At 36.8% G+C, this 27,036-nt stretch overlaps 1 protein-coding gene across 20 annotated transcripts in view; it reads left to right on the forward strand.

Annotated features, from left to right (window-relative positions):
• NAV3 (neuron navigator 3) overlaps positions 1–27,036 on the forward strand; it is a 791,518-nt gene that overhangs the window by 527,503 nt on the left and 236,979 nt on the right. For 17 of the 20 annotated variants that reach the window (XM_070600533.1, XM_070600535.1, XM_070600532.1 and 14 more), the window contains 2 exons: positions 10,867–10,984; positions 11,603–11,655. In XM_070600533.1, the coding sequence (XP_070456634.1) occupies positions 10,867–10,984; positions 11,603–11,655 (171 nt within the window). The remainder of the gene's footprint in view (positions 1–10,866; positions 10,985–11,602; positions 11,656–27,036) is intronic. The other 3 variants (XM_070600545.1, XM_070600548.1, XM_070600543.1) reach the window with 1 other exon arrangement.

Here is a 27,036-nt window from a genome sequence, read left to right on the forward strand (position 1 = left end):
TCAAGGGAGGGGCCCCCAAATCCTGGGTCTTGCTTTTTTATCCAGTTGTCCACCCTATTGCATTTGATTGGAGCATTTAGTCCATTGACATTTAAAGTAACTATTGATACATATGTATTTATTGCCATTTTGTCACTTTTTTTCCTGGGTGTTTTAGTAGTTCTTCTCTGTTCCTTTCTTTTTCTCTTGCTCTCTTCCCTTGTGGTTTGATGGCTATCTTTAGGAATATGTTTGATTTCTTTTGTCTTACTTTTTTTCTTGCTTGTTATAGGTTTCTGATTTGTGATTACCGTGAGGATCCTATTTAATATACTATGTATATAACAGTCTATATTGAGTTGATAGACTCTTTAGCTTGACCTCTTTCTAAAAGCTGTACTTTTTCACTCCCCTCCTCCCACATTGTATATTTTTCAAATCATATGTGGTCTCTCGTTTAGTGTGTGTCTATCCATTACCCTCTTATCATTGAAATAGGTGATTTTAGTACATTTGTCTTTTAACCTTCATATTATCTTCACAGGTAGTTGATCTGCTACCTTTACTACATTTTTACCTTACAAGTGATTTTATTGCCTGGTTTTTTGTTGTTGTTTTGTTTTCTTGATAATTTTTTTATCTCTATTTGTGGTCTTCACTTGCCCACTTAAATAAGTCCCTTCAGCATTTCTTGCAGAACTGGTTTCTTGGTGATAAACTCCTTTAATTTTTGCTTGTCTGCGAAGCTCTTTATCTCTCCCTTCCATTCTGAATGACAACCTTGATGGACAGAGTATTCTTGGTTGTAGGTTTTTTCCTTTAAGCACTTTAAATACCTCCTGCCATTCTCTTCTCGCCTGTAGGGTCTCAGCTGAGAAGTCTCCTGATAGCCTGATGGGCTTCCCTTTATATCTCACTTGTGGTCTTTCTCTTGCTGCTTTTAGGATTCTCTCTTTGTCTTTAATTTTGAACATTTTAATTATAATATGTCTTGGTGTGGGCCTCTTTGAGCTTATCTTGTTTGGAGCTCTCTGTACTTCCTGAACTTGGATGTCTGTTTCCTTCCTCAGGTTAGGAAAATTTTCATCTGTTATTTCTATAAATAAATTTTCTGCCCCTTTATCTCTCTCTTCTCCTTCTGGGACACCTATAATCCAAATGTTAGCACGCTTGATATTGTCCCAGAGTTCCCTTAGACTGTTGTCATTCTGTCTAATTCTTTTTTCTCTTTTCTGTTTCTGCTTGGGTGATTTCCTCTAGTCTTTCGTCTAGCTTGCTGATCTGTTCTTCTGCCTCCTCTACTCTGCTACTGAGTCCCTCTAGTGAATTGCTCATTTCCAGTCTTTTATTCTGCGTTTCTGGGTTATGTTTTATATCTTCCAGTTCTTTGCTGATGTGCTCACTGTGTTCATCCATTCTTCTCCCCATGTCTGTGAGCATCCTCATGATATTTTGTTTGAACTCTTTGTAAGTCGCTAGTTTCTGTATTATTTAGTCCTTTTTCTGGGGTTTTGTCCTGTTCCCTTGCTTGGAAAGCATTCCTTTGTCTCCTCATTATGCCTCCTTCTCTGTGCTTATAGGTGAGTTGGCTATGTCTCTTGATCCTGGAGAAGTGGCCTTATGTATGAGATGCCTTATGAGGCCCAGCAGTTTGCCTCCCTGTCGTCACCAGTCCATAAGAACCAGGAGTGACCCCTTTGTGGGCTACTTGTGTCTTTCTGCTGTGGCAGGGTTGCTCCCACTGCAGGTACCCAGGGAGTCTAATCTTTCCTTCCCTGGCCAGGTGTTTGTAAATCCGGTTTGGGGAGCCTCAGCACTGTTGGCTACAAAGTCTATCAGCACACTCCTATTGCAATTTTCCTCTTAATTAGGTTGGTACCCAGAGTAGCTGGTTGCTAGGCTCAGGGGTTTACAGTTGTGATAAGCCTCAGGCCTACAAGGCTGTTGTCAGTTTTCTGAGGAGTGCAGCTGAGTGGGGCTGGCCCTAGGCATGGGAGCACTCAATTGTTTCAGGCTTTGGAAAGTGGGGCTGATCCTTATTATGACTATTCCTGAAGTACAGGTCATCTGCTGCTGATAAGCCTCACCCCTCACAGGACCACATACACCATCAACACAGTCCTGGTCCGTGCACACTTCTCAACCCCATGGAGCGTACCCCAATGCCACACTGCAGAGGCCCCCACCTCTCCACCAATGCCCCCAACAGTTCACCTGGTCATCACACAGGCCCTGCTCTGCAAAGGCAGACACCCTTGCCTGCCTGTAGAGGATGAAGGCATCCAGTCAATGCAGGCTGAAAATTAGCCTGAGGGCTTGCTGTTAGGTGGGGCCAGTCCCTAGGGTGGGTTGCCTGCCCTGGCTGAACTGGATTTAATCTGTGCTCCAGTGGGCGTGGAAGACCCCTGGGCTAACAGGCCAGGGGATGAACCTCAATGGCCCCCACCAGGGTCGTGTCAGCACGCCTGGACCAGCTCAGAACAATGGTCCCCAACAATGTCTCAGTCTCTGGAGAGGTCCCTCCTCTCACCAAGATGCCCCCAGAGCCCACTAGGTGAGTCTTGTTTTACCAAAGGACTGTCAACCTTCTCTCTGGTGATTTTAGGTTGCTGCAATGAGTGAGTTTGTGCATGGGCCCTTTAAGACCTGAGTCTTTTCGGCTTTCAGCCGATAGCTTTTCTGGGGGTATCCTCGCTGCAGTTAATAGCCAGCAAAGCCAGACAGTAAGGCCCCCGACTCAGTTGGGCTTAGTCTGAAGTATGCTTATAGCAGTATCGCCCCTGCTCTGGACCTCTCTCCTACAGGGAGGGCTGTGTACCTCAGGGTGGCTCCCGCCTGGCCAGCTGAGAAGCTCCACTGCTCCCGAAGGTGGCCTTTTTCCTCTCCAGAAGCAATTTCTGCCTCTCCTGCCTTTGTCAGGACTGTCCCTTGTTGTGGGGGTTCTTTTTATCTAGTTTTCAGTTTTTAATCAGGGTAATTTTTCCAAAAATAGTTGTAACCTGGTTGTGTTCGTGGGAGGAGGTGAGTTCATATTCTCCTTACACCGCCATCTTGACGAGATCTCCAGGAGACATTTTTCTGAAGTTAAGTGGGAGTTATATGGTTTTTAGGTAAGAAGGTAAATTACTCAATCAGATTTGTGTTTTAAAGCAATCACTAGCTATAGTGTGTAAAAGAGTTTTAAGTTTAGCCTACCTACACTCAGAGTCTGTTTCTAGGACTGTGAAAGCAATTTGGGTGAGAGATGAGGAAGCTGAACCAGGGTAATTATAGCAGTCATGTAGTGGAAGGGTCAAGAGGTATTAAAGAGATAAAATTAACAGAACTGGGTCAGAGATTGGATGTGAGAAATAAAGAAAAAAGTAAAAGGAAATTATCAGAGTTCCTTTTACATTTACTTCAGAATTTGCCTCCCTTCCTAGACTGCCTACTGGTTTTCTGGGGTTGTTGACTCATTAATATTCACTTTTAAATTAACCTTAAAACTTGAAATTTTTTAAAAACTTCATAAACAGCAATTTCCTTGATGTAAAAACTGAGAAAGAAACTAGCTGGGTTGAAACATTTACTTGGTAAATCTATTACATATATTGGAATAATATCAATGTTACCAGAAGTTTTCAATGGGTTTAATTCATGATATAGTCATGTGCTTAACGACAGGGATGCATTCTGAGAAATGTGTTGTTAGGCAATGTCGTCATGAAAACATCATAAAGTGTACTGAAGGGGAACAAAATTTGCCACTCCAAAATGTGTCTCTTTAACGTGAGGGTTATTTTAGGCTGATTATTTTTAAGAAGTAAAAGACTCAGTTTTTCTTGTTACCTCCCCCTTAGTTGCCTAAAAGAATTCAGATAAAAAAAAATCTGTCTCAGGAAGCGAGCTATCACCTTAGCATCACATGCACTAGGTGGCAGACAGGGAGGAACCTAGAAATACCTGTTTGATGGGCTCCCTCTGTTGTGTTGTTCTGTTTCTGTGGCCAAAAAAACACTTGTTTTCCAAATGTTTGCGCCTTTTCACCTACCTTTGAATTGCCTTCCTTCCCTTTGAATTCTCTGACTCTCCCCACTGCCAACATCTTCTTTTGCCTTTAGATGAGGTTGGTATTTAAGGTGAAGGCTTCCGGGCATTTTGGCAAGTTACTTTGTTTTCCTGGGTTTCTCCCATGTATACATGTGATTAAACTTTTGTTTGTGTTTCTCTTGTTAGTTTGTCTCATGTCAATTTAATTCTTAGACCCACCAGAAGAACCTAGAAGGGTAGAGGAAAATTTCTTCCTTCCTCACAGTACTTACAAAAACCTAGATATTATAGCCTAATACACACCTAGGCTAGTTGGTTCTAATCTTACGGGAGCATCATAGTGTGTACAGTCCACAGTTGACTGAAATGTTGTTATGAGGATGCATAACTAAAGTACCACCTGGACCTCAGCATTGAGATTTCTAGCAGGTCTGCCACAGTCATGAGATTGGACTCCATGGATCTCTTGGTCATGTCAGTTTTGTGACAGTAACTGAAGATCCAGTTTGTGATCGAATTTCAAACTGACTAAAAATAGCATGTTTCATGTCTTAATTCTATACTGTATTTTTTCAACCTTCTTTATCCAACATTGCCTACCATTCATGGAATTTTGAGTCATAAAACCAATGTATACAAAATTACAGCTTTTAAAAAAGAAAATATATGTAAGTTTACCTCTCAAATCTCTATTTCTCTACAGTAAGAGAAAATTTGTTTCTCTAAATTCAAGATATTCAGTCACTTCTGGTTTATAGTTCTGTCTGTGAGTAAAAGGCCTGCTCAGTTCCAGATTCTTCCCCTTCGCTTGTGCATCTTGTCTCCCTAAAGTGATAGGCTGGGGAGGGTTAGCGAGCATGGTTACTTGCTATCATGGCACTTCCTGTTTATGGCCATTGGTGCCCACCAGCACTCCTCTCTGGTGAGTGCTGAAATTTATGATGCCTGTCAGATAGGATATATTATAACCTGTCCTCATATCTATTTTGCTTTTTGTACTTTTTTCTGTGTCAGGTCCGTGCAGCCTTGCTGTCCTGATTTCAAGTGCTCTTTAGAATCACTGACTTTCTCTTAGATAATTCCATATGGTTCTCAGGGAATTGGAAAAACATGGATGCTTTCCTATATTGTTGTGGTAGGTCTTGTGCTTTGTGAATCCCTTCTCAGGTCTAAATGCTACTATAAAACTCAGCCCAGAGAGGTGGGCTGTTAGGTCTCTGCTCAGGACCTTCCCTTCCTTCCAATTCTCTTCCCAGTACTAGTTTTTCTCTTTGTGGGAAAAATACTTTCATCGTTGATCACTCTTCCCTAATCTACCATTTATGTTTACCTTGTACGTGCTTAGTCCTTTGGTGCTTTCTAAAATGTAGAAGCTCAGTTATTGCCATTGAAATCCTTGGTTTTCAACACAATTTCTGTCTGCTATGGGTGGGAAGAACCTATTTGACTTCTCAAAGACAGTAGTTTGAATATACCAGAGACCAGTGTTTATCAGAATGTATTGCTACTGCTTATATATTAGGGAAAAACTAATGTGTATAAATAAGTGCAGGGTTAAAACCAGATCAGCTAATATTTAAAAATCATCTGACTACATTCATAATATCTTCTAACCAGGTTATAAATTAGTGTCTTTCTATCAAAGATAAGACTCTTATCTTGAATGAAGAGTCTGTCTTTCTCCTGTTAATTCTCTACATTTCTTTGATCATGTAGAACTTATTAAAAATAAAGTATTGTAGGGGCCGGCCCCATGTCTGAGTGGTCAAGTACACGTGCTCTGCTTTGGCGGTCCAGGGCTTTGCGGGTTCAGATCCTGGGCGCGGACCTAGCGCCGCTTATCAGGCCACGCTGAGGCGGTGTCCCACATAACACAACCAGAGGCACTCACAACTGGAATATACAACTATGTACTCGGGGGGCTTTGGGGAGAAGAAGAAGAAGAAAAAGTTTGGCAGCAGATGTTAGCTCAGGGCCAATCTTTAAAATAAATAAATAAAAATAAAGTATTGTATCTCATTGAAACAGCTCAGTGTAATGTATGCAATAACAAAAAGTCATAATCATTTTCATATAGCTGTTAGGTTACTTATAATATAATACACGCATCAAATACTAAAATAAATAGTGGTTAAAAAGTTCAGGGGCAGCTTGCTGTGATACACAAAGGCAGTGTGTTATGTTGTCAGTAGTAAAAAAAAAATCATCATAAACAAAAATTTTGGACTCCATGAGAATCTAAGTGGATCTTCTGATTTTTTTTACTGTGACAGATCCACTGTACAAAAGCTATATAGTGTTTTATATATTGCATTCTATTTTACTCTATTATTTTATGATGAAAAGTGAACACTGTAAAAGAAATATTATGATAGCAAAAGACTGTGCTAAGAGATCATTACAGCTTGCAATAGTTTTCCTTAATTAATTAGGTTTACTACATTTGGGTGGATAACTAAGATTTAAGGATTTGATAATGAATAATGTTTCAAAATGCTAATTAATATAAACATATTTCATATTAAAACAGAACTAGTAATAATATTTAACATTTAGCAAATATTTATTAAGTGAAAAGCCATATTCCAGAAGTATAAATTCATTCAATACTCATAATAATCCCATTAGTAAATTAATATGATTATTGCCGTTTTACAGATGGGAAAATTCTGGCACTGAGAGAAAATAAATGTTCAATGAATGTCCACATGGATATTAAGTGCCAGAGCAGAAATTCCAAAATGATATAGAATTTTCCTCAAAGAATACATGTTATTGTCTAATAGGCCCTAAAATTCATGCTGATAAATATGACATATAGAATATGCCATGGTACCTTTGATTTCTATTATTTTTTAATTACTATAAATGAATTATTGTGCATACTGTTGTGCTAGAATTTCTAAGTAGCCCTTTGGTCAATGCAATCTCATTACTTCTTCTGAATTATATAAAATATAATTATTACATGAGATGACATTTATATTCATAATATTGCAGTTAAAACAGTTGAGGAAAACTGCTTCAAATGTTTAGAGTAAATCATATTTAAAGCTTTGGCCAGAACCTTGATGACTAAAATACTCAATGATTCTGGGGCAGAAAATACCAAACATTGATTTATGATTTAATTTGATATTTTTCCTAATTATGTCAACTTCTTCACTCAAAAGCCTGTATTTAATTCATTCCATAATCCTACAAAATACATTACCACACATTTTGTAGCTCATTCAACTGAGGCTAACAGGATAAATACTGTGATTATTTTTTGTGGAAATGAATCAAGGTCAACTGTGAGTTCAGACCCAAAATCTGGACATGATTTCACCGTCCTGTTGTATTTATTTGGACAACAGTTTCTAATGACAGTTGGCAAGGTTGTTTGTTTCCTCTCTCATCAGAATATTATATAAGTTTATTGGTGAGTTGTAAGTACATTTATATACCGTGTGTCCTTTGCTTGAAGACTGTCTCATTAAAGATACACCTCATATTTCCACGTTTTAAAAATTTTTATTTTTATTTTTTAAAAGACAGAAAAGTATGCATATCTATATATAACATGCAAAAAATATAGTTACAAGTTGTTTTTGAAAGCATCATTTTAAAAGGTACTGATTTACTTAAAGGGTCTCGAGTATCTTTTACATATGTTTATTATAAAGAATAAGTAAAATAAAGTATATAGGACTTATTTGTTCAATAGAGATTTATTTTAAATTCATTTTTGTAGTCTGAATTGATTTTACTGGTTGCAATTAAAGTCAGAGCTATTCTCTGAGCAAAGTTTCCAATGTTAGACATGCCGGACAAATCAAAGCACTTAGGCCTAGGATTCCTCTGGAAGAAATCCTGGACCAAGTGAAAAATGTTTCATGAGCTAAATCAGAGGCTTTCCCAACAAGGTCTTGAAGCCAACCAGCTGACTTCCCATCTGTTTTCTCACCTAGGTCCCAGAAGGGATTTGGATAGAGTCTAAGGCACTGTTGACGTGCGTTTGGAGAATGAAAGTATTCTTATCTTCATTTTTAATACGTTCCATTCTATGTGTATTTAAATAAGTATTTTTTCTATAATGCCTTCTTAAAGCAAAATCCATGCAATATGGAGTTTGAAGGAGATGGTGTCACGATGGAGACGTTACAGGCCTGGATGAGAACATTGTGGCCTTAAAATTAGATACATCCCTGTGAGTTTGGATAATGGACAGATCTGTGGCCCAGTGAATTAGAAGGCAGGAGAGTCAGAGATGTGAGTAGTGTCAGAAGTGAGGAATACAATTTCTTCAGTCTTCTACTGCCAATCCTCTCAAATTTTTTAACCTCTGCAAAATGTTAACTTTAAGAAATATTTGTTGGAAAGCCATCATAGCAAATAAAACTAGATGCTGCAATGATGATAATAATAGCGGACATTTCTTCAGGGCTGACTCTGTGACAGGGACTTCACAAGTGCTATCTTCTTTAGTCCTGACACAATCTTATAACGTAAGTATTATTATCATTATTTTGCAGATGAGGAATCTGAGGTTTAGAAAGTATAAGTAACTTGTTCAAGGTCCCAATGGTGGTAAGTGGTCTGCTGGCCTCAAAGCCAGGTCTACCTGACTCCAGAACTCACATTTATCATCTTTTTGGGAGCCTTTAAAGTCAATCAACTGGTCCTTCTAACTTGCTGCCTGTGAGGATAAACTCAGATCAAGTCTGGCTCAACCTGAAATTTCTACCAGAAGGCCAAACATTTTGATTGATGCTTACATGAGGGGGATGTGCTCAATGTTTTAGATTCTAAACAATGTAAATCCTTATAAAAATAAAAGTTCATAATAGTACAAATAGAATAAAATCTTAATTGAAGAAAATGATCACCAAATAGGAGTCTATCTAAAAATCCTGTATTTTCTTTTCTAGTTCAGAAAACAGTTGTGCAAGTGATTTTTCTCACACTTTAATATCTTGAATATAAAGAAGATCATGGACATGGAGAAAGGAGATGTAATATTGTTGTCATATATGTTTTTCTTATGCAACTGGATGCTGCCAATTATTTGTGTCTTTCAGGAAGCTTCATCACCACTACATATGCATTAAGATGCCATTTCATATTTTCTAAAATAAAGAAACATTCTCTTTTTATTCTATATTGTACTTTGAATGTTTGTACCTAGGATCCATTAAAAAACTTAGCAGGCCCACTTTTAAGTTTTGGTCCTGTAAACATACTAGCATATGAATGTGCAAAGATACATATATAAAGATGCTTCTTATAACTTCAGATGTAGTGGAAACATATTTAAATGAATGTCCTTTAATAGCGGGATTAATATTACGTACAAAATAACATCAAAAATAGTGAGATAAATATATGTGAAATGGTTTTACAAATGTTATTAAAATGTTACATTAAAAGTTGAAAAATGCAGAATGAGATGTAAAATGTGAACCAGATTTGGTTAAAAATCCTATTGTGTGTGTATGTGTAATGTGGTGAAGTTTGTGGGCAAACAAAAGAACTCTAGAACTATTCATACCAAATTATTCAAAAGTAAATGGGAGATGCAAGTTGTGAGGAGACTTTCACTTCTGAAATTTAATTTCTACACTTCTGATTTATTTTATTTTATTTTTACAAAAATATGTGTATTGGTTTTGTTAGAAATGAAAAAGAATGTTTTTTACCATTTGCTTGGGCTTCAGTGCTCATGACTGTAAGATGCAACTTGCCTTTCCAGTCTAATTCCAGGCATCCTGTCTTAATTACAGCTTTAACATGTGCCCTTGATTCCTCTGCCTCTTTGCCTTTCTGTATCTCATACCTTCTCTGGGGGAGGCCCTTCCCTCACTCCTTATGTTCAGGTTCCCTTATGTCCCCAGTTCTAATTCCAGTCTTCCATAACACATTTCCATGTGTATATATCTTAGCCAATTCCCCTCCTCTATTCTCATTTCAAGTTTTGCGTTCTTCTATTACATTACGTATCATAGTCTGCCTTGTAATAAACTTACAAATGTGTCCATATGAGCCACCCAGGAAATTGAAAAGTCTTAACCCTTATTTATTTCCTTACAATTGGGCTACATTACATTAGCAGGTGCCCCATAACATTGAAAAATTAGCAACATTTTATTTTTGTGAAATTTTTGAACAGTTTCAGCTTTTCTTTATATCATAATCTGTTACTGAAGAGTCCCCTCCACTCTATGTCAAATTGCCAACCTTGTGACTTGTAATCAACTCCCCAATTCTATATTGTAATTTATATATAATAACTGCATTTGCTTCCTCTATTATCCTATATAAACACACTTCAAGGAGCTTAAATAGGAGATGACAGTCCAAATAAAAAATCTAAGGCATTCGCAGTTATTTCATAAAATGATGCCAAAATATTGTCACATACAGTATCTCACATGACAAATTTAATAAGTCTTCTCAGAGAAACACAAATTTTTATAGTAGGCTTCCTATATAAATCAGTCCAGGTGGTTTCCTTTTACAAAGACAGGCAGGATTATTTTCAACATGATGGAACCAGGGGAAAACGAGTGAGAACCCAAACTGATTTGCAAACGGGAGTTTCCTCAGTAGGCATCTGGGAGGGGAGTTTTGCTGTGTCACAAGTGACTAGTCCCTGGTTTCAGAGACAGTGACTCATACCCCTTTGAAACAAGAGATAAGTGGGAGAAAGAGCTGTGTAAAAATTATTTTACAACTATTTCCCTTTCAGCTATGACTGCTTAAACTGGAATGTGATCCAGAATAGCTTCCCATTGAATCCAACATTTGTCTGAAGCATTTTTATTGTCTCTCTTTTCCCTCATCCCATCTCACTTCTTCCCTGCCTCTGTTCAACAGATTTACACTGACTGGGCCAACCACTACCTAGCAAAATCGGGCCACAAGCGTCTGATCAAGGATTTGCAACAAGACATTGCAGATGGAGTACTGCTAGCTGAAATCATCCAGATCATTGGTAAGAGCTGCCCTCTGAGAGAAACCATGAGACTCTCTGCCCCCACCCCGTTTGGTAAAATACAATTTATGTTGAATGCATATGAACTTGGTCCATGTGTCTCTGAGATTAATGTAGCTCTCCTGTGATTTAATTAAAAATGTTTGTGCGAGAATGTTTGAAAAAGGCGGTTTGGCCATACTTTTAAATGGCTAGAACTGTATCTTTACATACACTGAATTGTCAGAAATGAATGCTTCATTAAACCATATGTCTCCCATGTGTGCATTTCCTTAGCTGGAGCAACTCATACACTCTGAGATTCCTTGAAACTGTATCCTGATCCAGAGGGACAATTGTGAAAGGTTTCATGTCAGCAGTCATTTGGCACAGGCTAAAGAATTAGCAGCAACTTCCTTCTCACTCACTCTTTTTTTTTTTTTGCTTGATTCGTGCATATGGAATTGGCGGCTGCTAGCAAGGGTGTCCTCTTGTACACGGCCTGGGAGACAGAGTGGATGTAGCAGCAGCATTTTGCTTGGTGTTTTTGTTTTCTTAGTCTCCTTTTTTTGTGTTTCACTTCATTGCTTAAGCATGTCGTTCTTTTTTTCTCTCTTTTATTTTATTTCTTGGCTTTAGCAAATGAAAAAGTTGAAGATATCAATGGATGTCCTAGGAGTCAATCTCAGATGGTAAGAATTATATTTATTCTAAATACAATGCTTATCTTCACTTCCAGATATAACTGCATTTGTAAATGGACTGGAAGTTTCCTTTGCATGTCTTCTTGCTTGTTTAAGAAACCATTTGATCACATCCTATGCATTTCTTTGGGTGCAATTTATGAACAAGTGATAGCATGAACACAGCTGAACATGTATGACTCTCAAATAACGTATCTCCATGTGTTTTATCATGTCCTTGACATTTTTTTGTTCTGGTGTCTGATAATTTAGCTTAAGACTGGCCTTGGTAGCAATAAATCCCATTTCCAATTTTAAGTGGAGCCTTTTTGTCTGAACAACTGGTTTGAGAAGAGAGCTTGCCATGTGCATTTTAAAAATATATAAATAGTATTTTCTTTGTTCATGACAAAGTCCAATGTAAACACATGGACTCTTCAACACTTTTGGAAATAGCTCTGAAGGCATGCTGCTGGAAGTTTGCTGAGCAGTGACTGACTGTGAGCTGTGATTCATAGCCTTTTCCAGAAAGCCGTCTATTTACAGGTCTGTCTCTCCCCAGCCCTCTCTCGTCTTTACTAACTGGGAAAGCTTAAAGTTTTATAAAATAATAATAGATTGATAAACTGCTGAAATAAAAACTCACCCTTTCTTAATTAAATAGCCACTACTTAATTTTATAGGAAAACCTGAAGCATAAAATGCCTTAACTGAAGTTACATCAGCAGATAGCAGCAGGAAGGACAGCCAAAATCCACAAAATGGGGCTCCTCCAAAACTCTTTTTAGCATAGAATAGACATTTTAAATAAACTTAATGAGTTCTTCATTGTCAGAGACTGGAAGAAGGAAAAAACTTGTGAACTTTTTTGACCTGCTGACCTGCTTTACTTTATGTCAGAAAACTGAAATCCAAAATAATAAAAAGAAATTTATTTTTAAAGAGTGATTAACTAGCACATCTGGGAGTGTGTGTGTGTGTGTGTGTGTGTGTGCGTGTGTGTGCGTGTGTGTTTAATGAGCACTCTGAGGACCTATTACAATGTCATGAACTTTGTGTAGCTGCTGGGAAAAAAATCACTGTGAAGAAAGGTTCTCTGTAACATACTTCAGTTTTAAAGAAACTTCTTGATCCAATTACTCTGGGCACAAACAGGCTCTATGGAAATTAATTACAGTTGTTCTCTGAAGTTCTACTGAAAGGAATTACAGTACCTTCAGATCCTGCTACAATTAAAGCTGTGTGATGTTTGGAAAGACACGTAACCTCTCTGAGCCTCAGCTTTCTCATTTGTAAAATGAACCCTAATTAGGATATGATAATGACATATAATTATGAACATACTTTACTACCTAAACTGGAAATGTAAATGCAGAATGGTATTGCTACAGACTTTTAAAAGAGCGTATTCATGAATGAACATCTATTAAAAGATTTTTAGGGTTTTGTATTAAAAAGCTCTCTAGTCCTTAGTATCACATACTATGTTTCCTAAACCCAGAACTGTTGGTTTTGCTTTTATTATTTCAACCAGAAGGAAGTGTTGGATACTAAAACTCTTACCTTCTCTGCTGTCATTCCAAGTTGATTCTGATGACAGAGAATCTGATAAACAGCCAAGCTAATAGTTCATGACAGAAAAGAAAACCCCAAAACTCCAAAGCTCATAAGTATGGATAGAGAAGCAGTCCTTAGATATTTATCTGAAACATCTGTAGCAAAGATTCTACAAATCTGTAAAAATATTCTCAGGAGTATCCAACTGTTAATTTTTGTTACTCCTTACTCTTTGTTAGCTACAAATTGTCATGTGACATCTAGTATGCATGTGATGTTGATGTGTCTGGTTCTGATAAAAAAAAAATCAGAAAAATCAAAGCCTGAGAAATTCAAGTGCTGTGAGAAGGGTAGTTTCTCCAGCCAAAAAGTATTAGTCGGAATCACACTGAATGTTGAGTAAGGATGACTTGGAGCCTAATTTTTTCTCATATGGTTGACTTTTGAATCTGAAATTGGCATGTTCCCAATATGTTGATTCAGAAGAATACATAAGACATAAATGTACCTTTTTGGGTTGAATTATTTTTGCCTCTGTTCTTAAGAATTGGCATTGATGCTATGCTATTAATGAATAAAAGTTCCAGATTTTATCTGAGACAAGAGAGTAGAGGAGAGAGCATTATTATAGGATGACTAGGCTTATGAATTCCTGTATGTATTCCAAACAGGATGAGGCCTGTTTCTTTATTGCATAAACAACTAAGGGGGGCTGCGTTAGTAACAGTGCGTGTTGTCCTTACTCATAGGACTACTTTGATTTTTTTTGTGTATCTGATCTTTTATGAACATTGGTTGCTCTTTGTGTTTAACAACAGAAGATAAGCTAAAACTGGGGCTGCCCCATGGTGTAGAGGTTAAATTCAGTGTGCTTCATTTCGGCAGCCTGGGTTTGCTGGGTTGGATCCTGGGAATGGACCTACACCACTCATCAGCCATGCTGAGGCAGCAACACATACATAAAGTGGAGAAAGGTTGGCATAGATGTTAGCTCAGGGCTAATCTTTCTCAAGCAAAAAAACAGAGGAAGATTGGCAACAGATATTAGCTCAGGGTTAATCTTCCTCAGCAAAAAAAAAAAAAAAAGAAAAGAAAGAAATAAAAGGGAAGGTAAAACTAGGTCTGCTACTATTCCTAGTCACAGATTGTCTTTATTTAAATTTCAAACTTGATAACCTTTGTTGGATTGTTTAAAGCCTCTAAGAATAGAAGTTCTCTTGTGCTATGAATCTACAATACATTGATGAATTCCCATAACAGCCAGTAGTTCATATTCAGCCAATATTAACTGAGCACAAAAGATACCAGGTTATAGGGACACTTGAGGGTCAGAGGAGAAAATATTTAAATACATAATAGCAACAGTGTTGCATAGGCAAGGGCAAAAGTAGTGCGAAGGGAGTGAGCTCAGTGTGCTCCAGAAACAGATAGAAGGCCACTGTGGTTTGAGCATGGTAAGAGGTGTTTGGAGGGGACAAAGGAAGCCTGATAATGAAGGGCTGAAGTAAGGAGTTTGTATGGTGGTTGAGGAGCCTTTGGAAGACTTTTAAAGCTGGACTGTGGCATGATCTCATGTAAATGTTAAAGGATTACCATAGATGCTTTCTGGGAATTATAGAATACCTACATGTTGGTCTCCAATTGAAAGTGGGAGATGAAGAGTATAGGAAGTATGAAATGGCCCCCAATTTTTTGGCCTGAATGAGTTAGTGGTTACCATTAGATAAGTAGCTTATTATGGACGGAGAAAACAAGCTAAAGATGGAGAGGGGAGGATGACAGATTTACATTTTGACAAGTATGCATTGGAACATCAAGTAGGAGGTGACTTCAGGCAATTAGACGTGTTTCTGAAGATCAGAAGTAACGAATTGGTCAGAGTATGCCTAGTGCAGAGGTAATGGCTGAAGCCATGGATAAGGATGACATCTCACAGGAGGTCTGTGTAAAGTCAGAAGGGAGGAAAGCTGAGGTTCTCACACTGGGGAGTATCAATATGTGTGTGATGAACAGAGGTGTAGAGTCAGAAAAGGGTGAGAGAGTAAGGCCGTCATTGAGAGTGCCAATCAACAGATGTGGATTCTTAATCCGTAGGGGCAGCTCAAGCTTGGACTAGTACTTAGGCTAACCCAGTGAGATAGGGCAAAGTAAGATGAGCAGAATCTGGCAAATGCAGTCAAATGCTACATAGCCAACTCTCTGGTATACTGGAACAAGGAAGTTAGTTCTGGTAGTTAGAAATTAGATAGTCGCTAGTGACCTTTATGTAAACATCTTCTATAGAGTGATCGTGTGTTAAGGAGTAACAAAGAGGTGCAGATATCCAGTGAGTCTTGAAAAATCTTTCTAGGAGTATCCTGTTGAAGAAAGAATGAAAAATACAAGTTTGAGAGGAAGGCAAAGTCAGGAGAAGTTTTGCAAGAGGGGAAGAAGGCAGAGAAGGAGGAAGCAGTAGGGAGACAGGAGGGTCCCAGGGAATAGGGAGACCGGTGATGATCCTCCTAAAGGGAGTAGCAAAGGAGGAAATGGGAATTCTGTGTGGAGGATTTAATGTTGGATAAGAATGGGTATAGCTTTTCCTTTGTGTCATGTCACAAGCAGATATGGTTGTGTGAAGATATGAGTATTTGAAAGTGGATTAAATAGACATGGAAGGAATTCAAATGAATATGTTAACTTCAGAATATTAGAGAATCCTAATGCCTTCTTTTCCATGTGATTCTGTGATGGTTACCTTATAATATGAAGAAAAATTCAACTCTGGTATCTCATAATAGATAAAGAAGATTCAAAAATAATTCTTTTAAATAACATGGACCAATGAGCACATATTTGAGAAAAATATGAATTTGTCCTTTCAGCAGTTTATTAGCTTGATTATTGAGAAATTTTGATTTATATTTACTCTAAATTTCAAAGTCATAGTTATATTTCCTTAATAAGTTTGACACTAAACTCATCCTGAAAAACAGAACTTTTTTGCAGGAGCTTAGTCAACACTATATTTAACTTCATCTGAAGATGCAGTTACTAATGTGGATGGCACCTGTTGAATAATTTCTAGGTGGGTGGTATCAGGATTCAAAATATATGCTGCATGCCACAACTTCGGTGAGATTACATGAGGAAATAAATTAGTAAACTATAAATACCAAGAATGTCCAGAATGCCCAGCAGATTAAAAATAGCAGAAAAAATGCCCAACATTTATTTGAAATGCAGAGGCACAAGTGCAAGGTTCTTACACAAAAATGTAAAACATGTAGGGCAAAAATTGTTTTGAAAACAAATTTTTTAAAAAATTTTAAAATAGAACATATGGCACCAGGCCAGTTAGCTCAGTTGGTTAGAGCGTGGTGCTAATAAAATAGACTGTTATATTTAAGAATCTTTACAGAGGCTGGCCCTGTGGCCGAGTGGTTAAGTTCTCTTGGTCTGCTTCGGTGGCCCAGGGTTTCGCAGGTTCGGATCCTGGGTGCGGACATGGCACCGAGCCTCAGGCCACCTTGAGGCAGCGTTCCACTTGCCACAACTAGAAGGGCCCACAACTAATAATATAAAACTATGTACTGGGGGGATTTGGGTAGAAAAAGCAGGAAAAAAAAAAGATTGGCAACAGTTGTTAGCTCAGGTGCCAATCTTTAAAAAAAAAAATGAATCTTTACAAATGCATAGAGGGATTAGGAAATTTGATTATGTGAAATAGCTGCAAACCAAGAATTAGATTATATGGCACAGCTAAGGATCTGGCAATGTGGCTCACAGTCTGTCCTTCTCTTTGTTAGCCTCTGCCTTTGCCTCAGCCTAGTAGCTTAATTGTTTTTCAGCCACAACCTTCAACCTCATTTTCTATCACATCAAGTTGTTTAAAATTTGCTACTATGAGGATTTTTGGAACGTTTGTGCCTGTTATCCTTTTTTATTTCTGGAGGATGGAAATTTAGGTTTCAGTCTTCTCTTAATTCTCTGATTCCATGCCCCACGGGTTGTGGCTTCCAGAATAATTACCCTTATGGATTTCACGGGCATCTTTATTCTATTTCTATGGTTTACAGTTATCTGGACAGTGAGACTATTCATGATAGTAAAAGTATCCTGTGCTTTTATCAGTACTCTGTCCTTTAAAGTTTTAGTTCTTTCAGCCACTGCTTGTAATTGCTGCTCTTTTAAAGGATCTATTTAGATAAGATAAGAAGATGAGGTTCTTAACCAAATAGGGAAGAGATAAAATATTGGAATGCTCTTAAAGGTTTAATAAAATCTTATAAATGGCATACTGCAGGATTCTAGCACTATGAGTCAGAGGAGTGGAATATTGCTAAGTTAGTCCATTCACATGATCCCCTGCCATTTTGAAACTGTTCCTCTTCTGGAATGTCTAGAAAAAGATAGCTTAATGAAGACAAATGCTTTACTACAAATATAGCTCTGATCTCTAAAGAAATACCAGATGAAAATCTCTACTTTGTAGTTTCTTCAATGATTTCATTATTTTCGCATGGGCTCAAACTTTGCAAGAATAAGCATAAACTACTAGTATTAGGAAATTTATATTGAATTATTAGAATATCTTGATGATTTTTAAAACTGAGTTTGTCTCTCGAAGTTTCTCTGTGTACTGGTAATTTAAAGTTCAAATGAAGTGATTGATATAGCATGGAGGCTTCAAGAGGAAGTATGTCATGTTGAAAGGACAGTGGTCACTGGAATTCTAATTCTCACTACGTGGTCCAGGGAAAAGCATTCAGTGAACACTCAGAGTCTACATTCGTTTCTGCAATACGGAAATGAGACTGATGAACTCTAAAGTACGTTGGAACTGACTTGCTGGATTGATTTAACAAAATACCAAAGACCATGGTTTCTGTTTAGTATTTTATCTTAGAGATATATTTGGGTTTCAATCTTTATAGCTTTTAAAAACTACATTCATAGTAAGGTCAGAAAGATATTTCCTAAAATATATTGTTTAATTTATAAAGAAAAACAGCAGCAACGTGGAAATTATATTTTTTGGAATTATGAGAGTTATCTGGTCTGCCATTCAGAAATTTAGAAAATGTTGAAAATACAAGAATGCTTTTCTGCATTGTCTTTATATTATATAATAAATAGTTAAATGTTCTTTTCATGAGTATCAATATTTAAATTGGTTTGCAGCATTAGTAGAACAAATAGAAATTGAAATAAAATAACGAATTTTGGATTGGATCCAGACTTCATGTAAATGTTTTCTTTCTTTTTAGAGAGAAGATATAAAATTTTTCCCTTTTTTTGAGGGAAATTTGTGGCCTTTATGTGTACATATAATAACCACTGCAAAATGTAGTTAATCTTTCTACTATATATTTGAGAATCGACCACTTTCTTAAACATCTAGCATGCTCTCTATCCTGATTTTTTAACTTAAAATGCTATAAATTGTTTCCCAGTGATAGGCTAGTATCCCAGTAAACACAAAATACAATCATACCTGGTATTAGAAAACATATTTTGTAACAATCTTTTCATAACTTTGGTATTTATTACCTTCAATTACCTAGTTTTTTTTTTAAAAAAAGCAGTTATTGCTGCAACTTTTTCAATCCCTCTCTTGAAATGTATTAGAAAATTACCACTTATGATAATCATTGGTGAAATATTTAACAGACCAGTTTTTAAAATCCTAGTTTGAAAACAGTATACTAAGATACGAGGCCATTTTAAATATGTACTGTGATATTCTTAACTTAAAAACCTGTGATGATTAACTAATTTTATAAAAAATTGCTTTTATAAGGAGAGAAAAAGAAAATGAAATAGGAGGAATCTTGTTCCCTTGATCTCAGTATAATCATTTGAAAAGTTCATCTGGGATGAGATGAATTATTTGAAAATCAGTAGATGTGCCCAAGCTATTTTTTCTATGCCCTTATATTTTACTGATTTTAATATGAATTCAGTTAAACTGACTTGTGTGGATAGACACAGACAAAAGTTCATGAAATTCCTGGTTACACTTTGAAAAATCATATTGCCCACTTCATTTGTATTAGTGATGTTTCAAACATAACAAAAAGTGTGGTGAAATCATTTCATAGAAATGTCAAATTTTAGGGATGGACCTGAGAATTCAGCACTATCAGCATCACTTTTTGATTCATCTATTGATTGAATGTCAACCATATTTTTTTGTTGCTGTGTGAGACGCTTTGCTTCTGTTTTTCACTTAGTCATCACAGCAAACCTACAAAGGAACTAGATCTCATTGAAGCTGCCTATGTCCCTGTTTAGTAAGCAGAAGAATTGTGTGTGGTCTCATGTCTATTTGAGTCTAGGCCAAATTGCTTTTAAACTTATTAGCAAATATGTGAAACAAATTAAGGCCTGGAATACAAATCTTTGTATTTTTATCTCCTTTTCTTCTTCTTTTTCTTCTCCTCCTCCTCCATCTCCTCATCCCTCCTCCTTCTCCTTCTTCTCGCTCTCTTTTTCTTTTGCTAAGAAACATTTACCTTGAGCTAATATCTGTTGCTAATCTTCCTCTCTCTCTCTTTTTTTCCTCCCCAAAGCCCCAGTACATAATTGTATATTCTACTTGTAAGCCCTTCTGGTTCTTCTGTGTGAGCCACTGCCACAGCATGGCTACTGACAGACGAGTGGTGTGGTCCTGTGCCTGGAATCAAACCCAGGCCGCCAAAACAACAAGAGCACCCGAATTCAAACACTAGGCCATCAGAGCTGGCTCATTTCCTTCATTTCTAATGTTTCGGTTCCTCTCCCTTTTCCTCCCCAACCCCCAACCTTGCGCTATAAATAAGTGTTTTTCTTCCATCTATGGCAGGAATATAACCTTTGGTTAGGTTGGGAGAGGGCATGGGCATGTGAAATAACAGGGATTTATTGATTTTGTGGTGAAATTATGCATTTGGCAAATAATTAATTGTTAGATGTAACTTTAGCCCTGAATATAAATAAATATTGTCTGAGTTTAGAACAGTTTTACCCTTCATAATAAAAGAGTAAGATCCCTTGTCTTGTTTGGTTCTTCAGAACAAACTGAAAAGCAGGAATTTATTACAAACCACAGAGCTTATCTTCAGGTCAAGGAATACTGAAGAAGTTTTTATAGTTTTATATTTATAACACTTTACATTAGCAATTATACCTTATAACAAAGATTAAATATTATGTATAATTGGTAGCAAATATTAAATGTTCATTATTCTTTATCATTAATTATCAAGTTGGTTAAAATAAAATAGAAAAATTTTGAAAAAAAAATTTTCTCTGATAAAATCCTCATGAGTTTTCCCTATCTATATTTATACCTATATATACATCTATCTATTCAAACATACACGACAAACACATGATTCTGTCATAGCATGTCTGTGTTTATATAAATCATTCCTAGTATGAATAGATATATATATGTACTGTTTTCCTTTCCATTTCACAGATAAGGAAGCTGAGGTTTTGGGAGAGTAAAAATTTTCTCAATTTCTTACAACGTGTAAATTGCAATAGTTGGATGCAAACCCAGTTTTATTTCACTGCAAAACTTTTAATTATTATACTGTAGTGTTTAATTAATAAACTGATTCCTTGTATCTAACCACAGATCAACTAAACAAAAAAACAAATGGAAGTCTGAAGCAAAATTACTCTCTCCTACCCCTCCCCCTATCCCACAACACAAACTAACTTGAGAGGGGACAGGCAAACATGTATCTTAGCAGTGCAGTGACATGAGGCCCCTAATTACTGCGCTGTTCACCTCCCCTCCCTCCAGACTTAACAAATTGAAACTCAGAGGGCAATGCGTGGACTTCTGCATACTGACAGATCCCAGCTCATCCTTAGGCCTACTAAAGTTTTGGTATCTGTTGCTTTACTGAGTAGCTAATTGTATCAGTTTCCTGTGGCTGCTGTAGCAAATTATCACAAAATTGGTGGCTTAAAACAATAGAAATTTAATCTCTCACAGTTCTGGAGGCCAGGACTGAAATCAACATCGTGGGACCAAAAAAGGTGTCAGCAGTCCTGTGCTCCCTCCAGAGGCTGCAGGGGTAATCCGGTCCTTACCTGTTCAGCTTCTAGTGACTGGCAGCATTCCTTGGCTTGTGGCCACATCAATCATTCTATGTGTTAATCTACCAGGATATAAAAATGCATTGGATATTTGCAAAATAATTTGGAAACTTTTAAGCCTTGTAAACTTAGAATATGTATGGGACAAGTGGATTTTGCATACTATTTCTGTCTTTACCTTCACTCTACACAATTTCATCCTTATATTCAACCAAATATATACTGAGCACCCATTTTGTGCCAGGCCTTGTGTCCTGGCCACCTGTCAATCATGTAGAGAGCGCTTGAGTCAGAGGCTGGAAATGGCTCAGTTAGAATATCTGAATTATAGAAGTAGGAAACAGTGTGGCATTTATTAAATGTGTATTTATTAATTGTGTAAACTTATACAAAGTATGCTATCTCTCTAAGCCTCTATTGAATGGGAAAAATAACATGAACTTTACCAGAGTTTATGGTGAAGATGAAAGGGGTTTTGCATTTGGAGTAAATAACATATACATGCTTAAAATTCTGTATAGACTCCCTTCCTGTGCTAGGTTGTTGAGGGGTGGAGGAGAAAATTGAGAAGTAGCTTTCAAACCATTTCCCTGCTTCCATTTTTGACATATAGTATTGGATTTTTACTGCAGCTTGTTCAACTAGTGTGTTGTGAAGTAAATGTTACAAATGACTTTTTGTGTGTATGTATGTGAGGGATTGGTCCTGAGCTAACATCTGATGCCAATCTTCCTCTTTTGGCTTGAGGAAGACTGTCCCTGAGCTAACATCTGTGCAATCCTCCTCTATTTTGTGTGTGGGACACCGCCATAGCTTGCTTTGATGAGTGGTGTATAGGACCACGCCCAGGCTCTGAACCTGCGAGTCCTGGGCTACTGAAGAGGGGCCCACAAACCTAAGCATTATGCAACCACGCTGGCCCACAATACAAGTGACATTTTTTTAATGAAATACACTAAAATCCAATTTTTAAAATTCAGAATGCATTGCTCATAGTATGAGTAGAAATTGATTTGTGAAACTTTTATTGCTATCAATAAATTGATGTTTATACCATGTGGTTATATAAGATATATGTCTTCAATGCAACACTGATCATTTCTTTCTTTTGCTTAAAACACAGCTTTGTCTCCCTGAGCTTTCAGATCAGTCCTAGACCCTTAGCAGAACATGGAGACTGTTCCTGATCTAGCCCCCATTTATCTCTATGGCCTTGTCTCCTGCTACAAGATTATCCAGATCTCCAGAGTCTTGTTCCTGGAGTCCCTTCTGCCTGATCTCTCCTCCTACATTGGTTCTTGAAAGCTATTGAAGGCTACCAACCTTTGGAGTTGCCTATTTTCAAATTGGTAAACAAAGAAGTTGTGGAGAAAGGTTTAAGTGAGGTTCAACTCTCAATCTTCCCATCTGTTCTGAATTCTTTGCAGGTCTCTTAACCTAAGATGCTTCTCAACCTTGACCAGTTCACGTATCGCTCCTTTCCTGGGCTCACCTCACACCGCATCCTCTTATTTGGTTAACCCTTCCTAACTTTTCAGGGATTGGCCCAGGCTTCCTCTTAAGCAGAAAACTGTGGGGATTAATGACGTAGGCTTTTATTTTGACATATTCTCTCTCTGTAACCTTGAGCATGTCAGTTTAATTCTCTAATCAACACTTTATCATTGTAAAATGGTATAGTAATAGCAACTTCAGAAGAAGATATCTTTGTAACCATGTTAGATAAGTTTACTTACTAATAATCTTTTCCTTTCCTAGTTCTTTGACTTCTGATCAGGAATAGACTCTTCTGCATCCTTCTCTACGAGTCTGTGTTTCTCTGATCATAACCTTCATCACATTACATTGGAATTACCTCTCTTTCTCTCCTATAAAACTATATATTTTTAAGGACTTCGACATGTCTCAATGAACAAGTAAGTGTTAAGTGAATGAATGCAGACAAATATCTTAAAAATTTTAACCAGTGAAACAACACTCCTACATTTTACTTTAATTCTCCAGCCAAATTTATATTAAAAAAATTTATATTAAAGTCTTTGGCTGAAATCCATATAATTATTTGAATTCTATGATGGGATGGAAGTTTGCTCAAACTGAGCCATCTTATCTATTTTTCTTTTTGGTTGAAATCACATGTATTCAACTTGTTTATTGACACTGCAGTGCACATTTATCATGAAAAATAGGAAGTATAGTTAATTAAAAATAGCACAAGTCACAAAAGAATCCACCACCCAGAGAAACAAAAGTTAGGTTTGATTTATATTCTACTGGATTTTTTTCTCTGTGTGATTCACAACAGCAGTAGCTAGTACTCCAGACGTGCCCTGACGAGGATGCGCTGCCTCTATAGAGAAAACTCAGTCTTTGAAGTATTGCCTGCTATCCAGTTTACGGTTATTTAGCTTTTTATATTGTAGTGATTTTAGAATCCAAGGGGCAACAGAACCTCTTCAATTTAGCTCTTCAATTTAGCTCCAGGCCAAATTTAGCTCTGTAAACATAATTGCAGAAAGTAAAGACTGGCATGATCTATTTTCAAGCATCCTTGTGAGCAGTTTTGCTCTTGGTTGCTCTGTTAGGCATGCCTACTCCCCCTTCTGACACTTGTCTAACCTTACCAAAATTGGTCTTAGCCTTCGAGTCCAAATGATGCTTCTTCTGTGAAGCTTTCCCCAGATCTGTAGTGAAAATTGATGTCATTCTCTTCACTGTCATACAGTGTTGTTTCTAATTCTTGTTTGAAATTTATCATATTATGCCTTGTGTTATGGTGATTTATGAATCTTTTTGTCTCTTCAACTATTTTACAGGCTGATAAAGGCAAAGACCTTATAATTCATTTTTATGTTCCTTCACCATCTAGCAGAGCTCTTCGCCTATAATAAACAGTCAGTAGATGCTGAATGAATTTATCACTCATTGTTGAGTGTTGGTGCCGTGGTTTAAAGTTAATCACAAACTATAAGGTTGATATTAATCATGCTCAGATATTTAGTACCTAATTTAATTTCTATTAAATATCCATTAGTAAAAATGAAAGAAACCTGTGAATAGACAAGGTGTGATTTTGTTAATATTATGGAAGATTCCCCCAGTTACATTCCAAAAACAGGTTGTACCAGTTTTGTAGTAAGAATGCTGAAAGGCTAGGTGTCATAAAACATGCCACTTAAAGTGTGTGAGTTCAATAAGGAGCTGGGCTAATTAAAAACCCCACATTTCTTTTGTAATAGTTTGTTCAACAGTGAAGTGAATAAACACAAATATTTCCAGTATAGCCTCTAACTATGATTAGTATGTCAAGAACACATATTGATCCTCAGGTTAAAAAAACTGTAAAGGCACAAATACACTGATGCCTGTCTTGAGTTTTAATAAAAGAAGATAAATGAGAGCTCTTCTTTTCCTCATTTTAAACCCAATTTGTGATTTAGCAATTAGCGATGCTCATATTCAGTAAGTTCATCAGGGTGAAGATAAATGTACAATTTTGAAATTAGACAATAAAGAAATTTCCGTTTTGAAAAGTGGCTCCTATTTTTCATAGGAGTAGTATAAGATGTTGGAAATGAGTCAATGCTGTTTAGAAAGTATGAGGACAGTGGCTATATCTTGAAATTTATATCTGTAGCACTGAGCACAATTCCAGGCATAAAGTAAGTTTAATAAATGCTTGATGAATGAATAAATGAATGGTTTGTTTTTATAGAACACAAACAAAATTAAACAGTAGTGCTCCAAGATACTAATATTAATTATACAAACAGAAACTATTCAGGTCTAAAAATATGAACCAACTTCTATTGAATTGGTTTAGTGTCTTCAGTAAAGAAAATGCACGCAGTGGTCCATTTTCATATTTACTCTAGCAAAACTGTGTTTTTGTTTAGGCCACTGTGATAACATTAAGTATTTTCATAGAATCCAAAAGCCTCAAGGCTCCATGTGCCCATACGTTTTGAAACTTCTGAAAATATTGACTGTGTCTAGAACTTAGAAACTTTTTGTTTTATTTTCATTATACAGTCAATATTTTTATAGTTATCTAGCCATACTTAAATTTAACAGGAAAAATAGAGGCAACATAGGACTTCCATGCCAAAAAAATGTAAACCACAGAAAGAAGGACCTAAGAAATTGTGCATGGCATAACGATAGATAAGTAAATGTCCTGGGAGTGACTGTCCATGAGCTACAGCTATGACTATCACCTGAGCCAAATGAGAAATGGGGTGCCCACAGAACTGAGAATGAGTTTCCTAGCATTACTACTATAAAGGGAGATATATATTTTAATACCTCAGGAATAAAATGTAAAACACATGAATTATATAGTATCATGGTCCAAATTAACAAAAAACAATGTACTGCTCTCGTCTGAACAGTGCGTCCACATGGGGTAAGTTGAAATTATATGGAGTTACTTTCTTTGAAGACTATAGATTGAAGCTTTGGTTCCCAAGCTTTGCTGCAAATTGGAATCAGCTGAGGATTTTTAAAACGTTCTGACATTTGGCTGCTGTCTTCAGATATTCTGATTTAACTGATGGTGGTGTAAATTGGGCATGTATAGATTTAAAGTTTCTCAGGTGATTCTAATGTGTAGCAAAGTTTACAAATCATTGGATTAAAAGTTTGGATATAGGGGGCTGGCCCATGGCGCAGCAGTTAAGTTCGCACATTCCGCTTCTCGGTGGCACAGGGTTTGCTGGTTTGGATCCCGGGTATGGACATTGCACTGCTTGTCAAAAGCCATGCTTTGGTAGGCGTCCCACGTATAAAGTAGAGGAAGAGGGGCATGATGTTAGCTCAGGGCCAGTCTTCCTCAGCAAAAAGAGGAAGATTGGCAGTAGTTAGCTCAGGTCTAATCTTCCGCAAAAAAAAAAAAAGTTTGGATATAGAACACTCCATCCAAAAACAGCAGGTTACACATTCTTCTCAGTGTACATGCAACATTCTCAAGGATAGACCATATGTTGGGAAACAAAGCAAGATTCAATAAATTCAAGAGGATTGGGATAATATCAAGCATCTCTTCTGACCATAAAACTATGAAACTAGAAATCAATTACAAGAAAAAAGCTGGGAAAGGGGCAAAGATGTGGAGATTAAACAACATGCTACTGAACAACCAATGGATCATTGAAGAAATCAAAGGAGAAATCAAATATTATCTGGAGACAAATGAAAATGAAAACACACCATACCAACTCATTTGGGATGCAGCAAAATGGTCCTAAGATGGAAATTCATTATAATACAGCCTCACCTCAACAAACAAGAAAAATCTCAAATAAACAATCTCAAACAACACCTAACAGAACCAGAAAGAGAAGAAGAAACAAAGTCAGTAGAAGAGAATTAATAAAAATTAGAGCCAGAAATAAATCAGATTGAAACAAAAGAGTTAGTAGAAAGGATCAATGAAACAAAGAACTGGTTCTTCAAGAAGATAAACAAAATTGACAAACCCTTAGCCAGGATCACTAAGAAAAAAAGAGAGAAGACTCAAATAAATACGATTAGAAATGAAAGAGGAGAAATTACAATGGATACCACAGAAATACAAAAGATTATAAAAGAATACTATGAAAAACTATATGCCAACAAATTGGGCAATCTAGAAGAAATGGATAAATTCTTAGACTCTTAGAACCTCCCCAAACTGAATCAAGAAGAAATAGAGAATCTGAATAAATTTATCACAAGTAAAGAGATTAAAACAGTAATTAAAAACTTCCCCAAAAATAAAAG

The sequence above is a fragment of the Equus przewalskii genome, chromosome 29, assembly GCF_037783145.1.
Source record: "Equus przewalskii isolate Varuska chromosome 29, EquPr2, whole genome shotgun sequence".
NCBI classification, from domain to species: Eukaryota; Metazoa; Chordata; class Mammalia; order Perissodactyla; family Equidae; genus Equus; species Equus przewalskii.